Consider the following 11,416-nt stretch of genomic DNA (forward strand, 5'->3'; position numbering starts at 1 on the left):
TCAGTTCAAGCTGATGGATTTGTTGGTTAAATGGAAGTTGGCTGTTGTTGTCTAATGGAGATTGTATGCCTAATTTAGATGATAGTAAGTCAATTGTTTGTCTATATTCCTGATTGACTGTTTGAAGATTGCTGATTTTTGTTTGACTTTCAGCCAGTTGTAATTCAAGATGAGTTTGTTCTAGATTGTCCTTCTTTTTTGCTCGCTTTGGTTTGGTTTTCACTTCAATAGGTGGAATATGTATATTATTTTTGGTAAGATCTTCTTTAACTGCTGATTCTGGTAGAACAGGTAGGCATGGATCAGATTTTTCTGCTTCAGCTTCAGTTGTATGGCATATTTTTATAGCGTCAGTATCCTGTTGACTCTTTGTTTCATATACTAGCTGTTTTGGATGGGTTTCATCCCTTTGTTGGATCATTTCATTATGCAGTGATTCGTCATATGGAATTGTATCGTCTAGGATTCTGCATGACGAGCATACGTAGGCTGTATGGTTATTGAGCGAGTTTTCGGATATTCCTTCGCAAACAGTATGCAGCCATTGTCCACATATTGTACATTCTACATTATTTTTATCTATAATAGCAGATCCACATACTATGCAGATTTCATCTGTTGTTTCTTCGCCTTCACGAGAAAGTGTATGTAACTCAGAGTCAATAAGTTCATCATTTAGACTAGTAATTGAGTTATAATGACTGTTTATACGTGTAGGGCTAGAGTCGCATAGTTCTTTATCATTGGTGGTCATTAATCTATGTGTTGTTTTTGATTGATGGTTATGACTATCTTGGTTATAATCATTTAGCTCAACTTGTGTTTGGACTATATGGTAAGAATGCTGTTTAATAACACACGTTTTCTTGTCCTTATCACTGTTACCTGTGGAAGTATTGGTTTGCACAGTTTTGTTGAGTATGGGCTTAGCTGATAAGATGGATTTAGCTTGCCCCTTTTTTGGATTATTTATTTGGTCTTTAGTGAGCTTACACATTTGCTTGATTTTGTTATTTAGCTCAGAGGATGATTTATTGACCAATAGTTCTTCGCATATTTTATCGAGGTCTTCTTGAATAAATGTTTGTACCATATATCCGTTAGCATCGATTCTACATGTGGTGTTGAACATGTTTATTCTAAATAGCTGACGACTAGACAAGGATGGATCTCTATTTTTGACAGATAATGATTCCTCAACTATCATTGGTTGTTTGCTGACATCTGGTAGACTTGACTTGCTTGTTTTGGTGTGTAGCCTATATGTTCTGTCTTCAGATTGGTCGTAATATTTAAATATGGAGGATTTCAAGATTTCATAAGCTCCTGCATTGCATGTTATGACTAGTGTACCATCTTTAAATTCCATATCACAGGAGTGATCCCTGTCTGTTGCATCAATTTTCTTATCTAGTGCCTTCTTGGCATTTAGCCTGTAGGACATATGCTTATTCCCATGTGATCGAGTAACACTTGGTGTGTATGTCATAGGAGGGTGTCTAGTTCTTGTAGGCCTTGTTATTTCCCTGGAGCCCATGTTGATAATGTTATTGTATCTTTTATTTATTTATTTATTTGTCTATAAATTGGTTGTATATTTAATGTTTATTATGACAGATAGCTTGGTATCCCATGCAGTCTGTATTAAAACTATTTGTTGAGAGGATAATAAGCTCTTACGAAGGTGTTTTAGGTACAGAATCAGTTAGCTTGGCATCCCATGCAGACTGGTCTGTATTTGTTATATGTATGACCATTGAATTTAAAGCTACGGATTAATATACTTATTTATGTGTCTTTGAGGCTGGTTTTACTAATTTTATTTTCTTAAATTCTATTAAAATTTATCTTATTCTAAAGTTTATAATAGCAGTTAGCTTGGCATCCAATGCAGTCTGTATTATAAGCTTTTTGTTGTAAGAAGAACAAAAATATTATTGATGTTAAAGTTCAGTTATATGTTGGTATTCTGTATAATGGACAAGGTTTTTATATGCTATTGCTGTTGTGTATGTTGTTCCGGTTTCAGATACAGAATCTAGTTAGCTTGGCATCCCATGTAGACTGGTCTGTATCTGTTTTATGTATGACTATTGAATTTTAAAGCTACGGATTAATATACTTATTTATATATCTTTGAGGCTGGTTAAACTAATTTTATTTTTATTTTCTTTGAGAATTTATTATATCCTAAAGTTTATAATAGCAGTTAGCTTGGCATCCCATGCAGTCTGTATAATAAACTTTTTGTTGTGAGAAGAGTAAAAATATTATAGATGTTAAATTTCAGTTATATGTTGGTATTCTATATGACGGACAAGGTTTTTATATACAAACAATGTACTATTGCTGTTGTGTATGTTGTTCCAGTTTTAGATACAGAACCTAGTTAGCTTGGCATCCCATGCAGACTGGCCTGTATCTGTTAAATATAAGTATAAGAATTTAGGATTTGACTTCAGATTTGCTCCAGCAATCAATTTTTATTCTTTCTGCTATTTCACGTAACCAAACTCTTGCTAGATTCTGGCCAGGATGGATCCCGTCCCTGTACAGGTTGTAATTGAAGTATTCCCAGGCTTCGACTCTTGACCGTGTACGGCGTTGTTTGCGGGCTTGCAGGAAAAGTGAAAAATTAGGTGAGCGTGTATTTAAGATTTGGTTCGTAGCTCTTATTTTCTCATTTACTTGCCAGACTTGATTTGCAAGTGTTTCGTCTTGTTGCTTGAAAGTTTTCGGGTCGGAGTGTTTTTGATGTTGATTGTAAGCTTTTATTGAGTATACTGGTACTTCAAGGAAAATAAGTTTGACTTGTGGAAAATCTTGTATATAGTTCTTGATGTCATCAATACAGGAGATAACTTTGTCAACAGTATCAGAATTATCAGTTGTAATAGATATGTATTTTGAGGATTTTTCTTTGGTTGTCAGATTACATGTACCAAGCCAGACATATAGAGCAATGTCTCCAATTTCATATAATTTAGTGGGAAGATTTCTTTTGAGCCAGGCAAAACTTTGCTCAATTGTCACACCTTTCTTGCACCACCATATAATATTTTGGTCAAATGGACTTATGATAATGTTTCGTAATGAAAATCCTTTGCTGTCAGATAAAATGACAGGGCGCCGTCTTGTTTGTCCTGTTGGAGGCACAAAGTTATGTGTTCTGAGATATTTTGCTAGCTTTGTCTCGGACATATAGATTCGATATTGTTGATAAAAGAGGGGGGTGGTACTATCAGGAACAGCCGGCTACAAGATTCCAAGAAAATTTGGGCCTTGGCAGGGTTTAGTTTTTTTTTAGTTAAATAACATTTAAATACGAATTGCAAATATAAAATAATAAAAATGAGCTAGCAATGGACGGAAGACTTGAAAAGTGAACTCAAATGACCCGCGTAATAAGGCGGGAAATTCAATCGATCAGAAAATGTCAATATTGTTTCTAAAAATCGATTTAAATAAATTAAATTTAAGTTCAAACGTGAAAGTTACTATCGTGCTCAATATAGACAATTTTTTTTGATTTAAGTGGAGTGCAACACTTAGGAAACTCAATAATATTGTCTTCTTTCTGTGCAGTGAAAATCAGTCCGCCATGTTATCTCGTGAACATACTGTCATTTCATTTGTCAAACAATTTTGAATGTTATCAATCTGTTTTGTCCTATAAATGCGTATCAAACGTATTAGATAAGAACGCTCCATTTAATGACAGTCTACTGTAAACTTGTCCTGCATTTCTATACGCAGAGTTATAATCGTGAAATGACATATGTATGCTGTATACCACTGTTTTCTAACTCCTCAAATTTCAGAAATTACAAATGAATATATAGATATAAGAAGATGTGGTATGAGTGTCAAAGCGACAACTCTTTCCTCCAAGTCACAATATTTTTTTCTTCAAATAAACCATAATAGATCAAAGTACAGTCTTCAACACGGAGCATTGGCACCCACCGAACAGCAAGCTATTATATAGTCCTCCATTTCATGTTCCAAATGTATGTATATCAGAACCATGCTGGTAACCACATACCCATAGGATAATGAATCGTTAATTTGGATTGTTGTTGCAAAAGGTATCACAATCATCTAATGGTATACTGCTTGTGCCCTGAGAGAGCTATTGAACATAAAATCTACCCGAACGAATGATCTGAGTATTTTTATTATATATTTTGTAGACGTACGAATAACACTGAACCCAAACCAAGCATCGAAAATGCTTGAAGTTTTATCAGCATTTCCCAGCTTTAAAAGACCAACAGACTTACCAGGTTTGTATATTATATATTCCCTAGTCCGTTCAAAATTCGCATGAATCATATGTGTGAATTGTCTAATGGTAAAATCTTCCGCAGTAAAGAAGGCCTGGATCCGATAGGGGTCCTGCATTTGTGTTTTCTTTAATTTTCATGTTACTTTCTATCTATTCTTTATATTTGTTTACCATTATTCTCGATCATTTGTTTTGAAAGCCTTTTTTTCTCTGAATATTTTTTTAGACAATTTCTGCACTATCCGATCCAGGCCCTAGATTAAGGACAGTAAAGTAATTCACCTATAAACTGTTTTTAACGTTCAAATTTGGCTGTTAACATTTAATATCATTTTTGTATCAACTTATTCAAATCCATAGAAGAATTGTTGATATGCAAAGAGATAAATGTACCATGTAAGAAAGTTTCCATATATGTGTATGTTGAATGGTGGCACCGAAAGACCTGTTTAAAGGATATATGAAAATAAAACTTTTTACGTTGATTTAATTCTTTATTTACAAGATTGATCGTTTATATAAATATACAGTGTTAATTTCCATTGTTGAACGCGAGCGTACATTTTAAATGAATAAATTGAATGAAAACTACGGTTCATTATTTGTGCATTGTGATTAGAATAATTACTTTCATTTGTTTCCAACTCTGTCTTGTATTGTTCTGGTCGTACTATTGCAAATATTCAATTTCATGACTGCATCGTGTGTTTCTATCAGTTAACCATAGTGCTATCACATGGTAAGGTTAGAAATTAATGGTAAACCTTAAAGTTTTAAGTGCTTTAATGTCTAAGATTTATCTTACCGTTTTTATTTATTGACATAACTGCACGACCCGATTTTCAATTAACAGACGTAAGATAATCGTTGCAAAGAATCCTGCTCAAACTTTTGTGAAAAATGGTTTTAACTTTGAAGTGTTGCGAGAGTTTATGTTCTATGTTGAAGGCACTTGCATATAGTGACCTGCAATACAAGTACTGTTCCATTGAGTTTAGTTATATGTCTTCTGTTTCTGTCCCTGACCGCTGTTTTCTGTATTTGGCATGTGTAGTGCATCATGACATAAGACATGATTGCTACGTTTACCGTGATGAACTTTCGTGCAGGACTGCTTTGTGTATTTTTGACATGGAACTCTTTTTACTCTTGACCTATGCACTTTGGGTGTGTCATCATGATTATACAGTGTGTTCCTTTGTAAATTACCCTGACCTAAAAGTATAATTTTAAACTGACCTTGTTTCTGAATATGTAGCATGAAGATGTGTTGTCATAAGATGGCGAGTCTTGTGGCACGAGAAACTTCATATGAGCTTGACCTTTGCACTCATTGTACAACTTGTATATTTTGTTTGAATTATATGGAGAATTGTCTGATTGCACTATTACCACATCTTCTTATATCTATATTAGATATATAGATATATTTGTTAGTTTTGTGTACCACGATGACCCTTTCCTCAAAATCTGCTTTTGTGTTTTTTTTTGTCATGGAACTCTTGACCAGTCTATGACTTTTTGACTCTTGACCTATGCATATTGGGTGAAAAAAAGAAGATGTGGTATGATTGCCAATGAGACAACTGTCCACAAGAGACCAAAATGACTCAGACATTAACAACAATAGGTCACCGTACGGCCTTCAACAATGAGCAAAGCCCATACCGCATAGTCAGCGAATGTTTTGATCAAATGAAAACTAAATTAATCTTTTAAATGCCGTGAAAACTTAGAGAGAACATTTACTGCTTCAGTAGCACCATGTGATGCCAGTTGTGATAGATAATTCAAAATTTTTCAATCATTTTCCCTTGGATTTAATTTCATGGACATGTAGATATGGATAGTCTGTTTAAGCATCTTGGAAAATCACACAGAAGGAATACGCATATCAATAAATTGAACTCAGTGCGAAGAACCTTTAAAGTACACTTAGACATAGAGCTCAATCTAGTGAAACACTTTTTTTATGCTGGTCGCTGTCTGTTATCAAACTGCACCGCAATCCTAAAAAAAAATATGCAATTTAATTCTAATAGAAGTAGAATCCAAAGGAAGTAAATAAACTGTTTACTGAAATAAATGTACAATATGTCTCTGGGCCACAGATGCCCCTGCTTGTGTAAAAAACCCACAGGTAAACTTCCACATATAGATGCAGGATTCACGTAATTTTGACTCATAAGCATTGTGTATAAATTTCAAAACATTTGGTTAAGGCAAACTAAAGTTAAAGAACAGAAACAACAGATTTAGCATGTTTCTTAAGGCTACGTGTTGATATTTGTATCATTAGTACTCGTACCAACTTCTTATACATGTATCTAATAACTTATATACAGTAACACCACCCAATATCGAACTTGATGGATCTGTGTTATGGGGTAATAAGCATTACGTATAAGGTTTATAACATTTGATTGAGTCGAACTAATTAAAAAGAACGAAAACGAAAAATTCAGCATTTTCTATGTTTTTAAAGGAACATGATAACGCATGAACGGTAAAAATGACGCTACCAAATTTCAATATTTTTTTTTCATGTGGAAATAAGCGTTGTCCTAGGTTAGGGAGATGGTGGATGCCCCGCTAACATGTTCAATCCAGCCTCATTCAGTATGCATCTGTCTGTCGCAAGTCAGCAGCCTATACATTTGTCCGTTTCTTTTCTCGTTTGAATTTCGTTTTATCGTGTGTTTTTTCTATGTTGTGATGTTATAATATTGTTTCATCCGGTTGCAAATGGTTTGCACCTGTCCTAAGTCAGGAATCTGATGTACGTACATTAGTTGTCGTTTGTTTATGTAATTTATACGTGTTTCTCGTTTCTCGTTTTTTATATAGATTAGACCCGCGGCGTTGGTTTTCTCGATTGAGTGGTTTTACACCAGTAATTTTTGGGCCCTTTATAGCTTGTGGTTCGGTTTGAGCCAAGGCTCCGTGTTGAAGGCCGTACACTGACCTATAATGGTTTACTTTTATAAATTGTTATTTGGATGGACAGTTCTCTCATTGGCACTCATACCACATCTTCCTATATCTATTTGATCATTGTTGAAGACCGTATGGTGACATATACAATGTAGTTGTTAGTGTTATTTCTGTGTCATCTGGTCTCTTGTGGAGAGTTCTTCTTTGGCACTCATGAAAAAGGAACCCCTTTTTTTTTACTAGAGTAACTCTTTATGCCTCTTTACTATGGTACTAACACAGAAGTTCTGACTATTGTGCTGGTGCTACTCATACAACTAGCACTAAGTCTGTCATTAACACACACACAATTTTATTATAAAAATATTCAATCTTAATTTTGATTTGATTATTTTGGGCCTATAATGATTATATATAAAATTGAGAATGGAAATGGGGAATGTGCCAAAGAGACAACAACCCGACCATAGAAAAAAACAACACCAGAAGGTCACCAACAGGTCTTCAATGTAGCGAGAGATTCCCGCACCCTGAGGCGTCCTTCAACTGGCCCCTAAACAAATATATACTAGTTCAGTGATAATGAACGCCATACTAATTTCCAAATTGTATACAAGTAACTAAAATTAAAATAATACAAGACTCACAAAGGCCAGAGGCTCCTGACTTGGGACAGGCGCAAAAATGCGGCGGGGTTAAACATGTTTGTGAGATCTCAACCCTCCCCCTATACCTCTAGCCAATGCAGAAAAGTAAACGCATAACAATACGCACATTAAAATTCAGTTCAAGAGAAGTCCGAGTCTGATGTCAGAAGATGTAACCAAAAAAAATAAACAAAATGACAATAATACAAAAATAACAACAGACTACTAGCAGTTAACTGACTTGCCAGCTCCAGACTTCAATTAAACTGACTGAAAGATTATGATTTCATCATATGAACATCAGGCACAATCCTTCCCGTTAGGGGTTTAGTATCATACCATCATAACATATATGAGAAGAACATAACCCGTGGCATGCCAACAACTGGTTTTTGAATAAATGTGTTTAGTCCCAATGCAAAGACCCTATAAGTGAATGAATATTAACGCCAAAATATGCAATCTTTAATGACCTGACAACAGTATCGTAACTATATCCCTTCTTAATAAGTCTATTCAAAGGTTTTGTTAGTTTTTGAGGTGAATACTGACACTTTTGTGCTTTATAAAAAATATTTCCATAAAAAATTGGATGTGAAATACCTGAACGTATAAGAAGTCTGCATGTTGAGCTATATTTACGAATGATGTCCTTAATTTCACAAGTAGTATCAAATTTGACAAATTTATTGAACATATACATTTTTGTAATATTTTATAACTTATTTTTCAGTGAAATAAAGCTAACAAACTTAAATTGATCTTCACTTTCTTTTAATATGTCTTTTAACATTCCGTTTGAACAAAACGATTTGTTACATATTGATACCTCACACGTATTCCTATCAAATCTGACATTATTACAAAGCAGCTATTATAAATAAAATTCATTCGAACTTTAAATGTGCAATCAAATATATATGCAAGTCGTCAAACTGGTCAAGAGGCTAGATGCATATATGTATATCGTTGGCCAATTGAACGACAGGTCCTAGTTTTGTTGTCTTAAAACTTCTAGAAATATTAACGGAAATAAGGAATGAGTAAAGGGAAATAAATAAAAACAGAACGACTGAATTAAATAAAAGGATGTTCGATATAATGCATATTTCGTTTTATTTTTAAAATCTAAACAATGCTTTATTTTTATCTAGTTTCCTAATCAAAATTATTAGAATGAGAAAATAAATACCTTACAGCTTCTTTTACCGTCGATCCTGAAATGTTATAAATCAATTTTAGCGTCTTTGACCTACTTCATCTTTGTATTCTGATACTTGTGGTTATCTTCTCCAAGTTCAACGGGAACATAAGAATAATCTAGAATAGAACCCAGATGGAACCAAGAAGTCGGGTTGCTATAACCAAACAACCCGGATGTTGAACTCATACCACATCTTCTTATTTATAATGTTTGTTAGTGATCAACACTCCATGAGGGTCTTTATATTGAGGAATGTTTATTTTTGCTGTAAAAGCGTTCATCAAGCTCACATTATAATGATGACCGCGCCTCATACAAAATGTTCTTCAGTCAACGCTTTAACACCCCCAATACATTTACAAAAAGAGACATTCAATTTTTAAATGCATCTTTTTTTTCTCCATTAAAAATCAAAATCGCGGTCAATAAGCCTTAGCCTTTATTCTTTTAATCTTTTTATAGTCAAAGCATAGTTTAGCTTGTATAAAGTCAGAGGACAGGTTGTGATTAAAAAATGTTTTAATATAAATTGTATTTTTTCTTTTGATGTTTTAAGGAAATAATTTGCTTAAAAAGTTTGTTGCGTGAAAACCATGGTATATTATATGCAATTTGATGTTGTACCATACTTTGATAACAAAATATGCAACTCAACTTGAATTTAAAGAAATAAAGGCGGAGCTTAGCTATTGTACAACATATTCATTTTCATGTTATTCCATTACTGAAGCTGCGACCCATTTTTTGAAAGATATCCGCCTCTGAACTATTTGAACGGGCAAAAACATTTATTCGTTTTCATTTTATAATATAAATCAAAAAAATATTTATAAACACAACACCCCTCAACTTTCAGCCAAGAAACCTTATTTCAAGTTAAATAGGAAATTTTACGAGTTCCTTTAGTCAGTTGAAAAAATACTTAAATTTTCTTCGTTATGTTCTGAAAATTATAAATGCCAAATTGTTCCTTTGCGTAAATTCTATTTGATTTCATTTTAAAATTGTGGGAGGGGGTGCCTTACTCCAGTAAAAGTAATAAATATCACATAGCGGAGCAAGACAAACAAATCTTTATACGATTTTTTTCAAAAATTCTTGCAAATCGTCAAAAAAAAACATGAAATTTGTTTTTTTTCCAATCAGATAGGGTAACGTACACTTTCTAAGCTCCCTTGGTCCACCACTGTTTAGTGTTTGACAATTTTCTAAAAACTTCGTTAAAATAATTTAACATAACTTTTATTTGAAATGATATCTTGAGAATTAACAATACAACAAAACTTATCGCCATTAGAATAATGATTTATATCCGTTTTGCTGGTTTCGACATTTTTCTTTACTTTCTTAACAAGTACAGTTTGTCAACAAATGTTTTCGTAAAACATTTTGCAAACTTCTCAGTATTCATTTGACCCATATAAGTTACCCGCCGTTATTTAACTTTAAAAGCCCATAAACGCAGATGGTAACAATTTAAATCAAATGGGCCATTTTTAGCTCACCTGGCACTTTTACAAAAAATCTTCTCCTCTGAAACTACTGGGCCAAATTAAACAAAACTTGGCCACAATCATCATTGGGGTATCTAGTTTAAAAAATGTGTCCGGTGACCCCGCCAACCAACCAAGATGGCCGCCATGGCTAAAAATAGAACATAGGGGTAAAATGCAGTTTTTGGCTTATAACTCAAAAACCAAACATTTAGAAAAAAATCTGACTAAGTAAAATTGTTTATCAGGTCAAGATCTATCTGCCCTGAAATTTTCAGATGAATCGAACAACCCATTGTTGGGTTGCTGTCCCTAAATTGGCAATTTTAAGTAAATTTTACTGTTTTTGGTTATTATCTTGAATATTATTATAGATAGAGATAAACTGTAAACAGCAATTATGTTCAGCAAAGTAAGATTTACAAATAAGTCAACATGACCGAAATGGTCAGTGGACCCCTTTAGGAGTTATTGCCCTTTATAGTCAATTTTTAACCATTTTTGGTAAATCTTAGTAATTTTTTACAAAAATCATCTCCTCTGAAACTAGTGTGCAAAATAAATCCAAACTTGGCAACAATCATCTTTGGGGTATCTAGTTTAAAAAATGTGTCACGTGACCCGGCCATCTAACCAAGATGGCCACCACGGCTAAAAATAGAACATAGGGGTAAAATGCAGTTTTTGGCTTATAATTCAAAAACCAAAGCATTTAGAGCAAATCTGACATGGGTTAAAATTATTTATCAGGTCAAGATCTATCTGCCCTGAAATTTTCAGATGAATCGAACAACCCGTTGTTGGGTTGTTGTCCCTAAATTGGTAATTTAAGGAAATTTTGCTGTTTTTG

The 11,416-nt window shown here is 33.7% G+C and overlaps 1 protein-coding gene across 1 annotated transcript in view; it reads left to right on the forward strand.

Annotated features, from left to right (window-relative positions):
• Positions 1-11,416, forward strand: part of LOC139523362 (uncharacterized) — a 29,929-nt gene that overhangs the window by 5,613 nt on the left and 12,900 nt on the right. Inside the window, exon 2 of the mRNA XM_071317274.1 lies at positions 4,194-4,286. Within this exon, the coding sequence (XP_071173375.1) occupies positions 4,194-4,286 (93 nt within the window). The remainder of the gene's footprint in view (positions 1-4,193; positions 4,287-11,416) is intronic.

This window comes from Mytilus edulis, chromosome 5, assembly GCF_963676685.1.
Source record: "Mytilus edulis chromosome 5, xbMytEdul2.2, whole genome shotgun sequence".
Taxonomy (NCBI): Eukaryota; Metazoa; Mollusca; class Bivalvia; order Mytilida; family Mytilidae; genus Mytilus; species Mytilus edulis.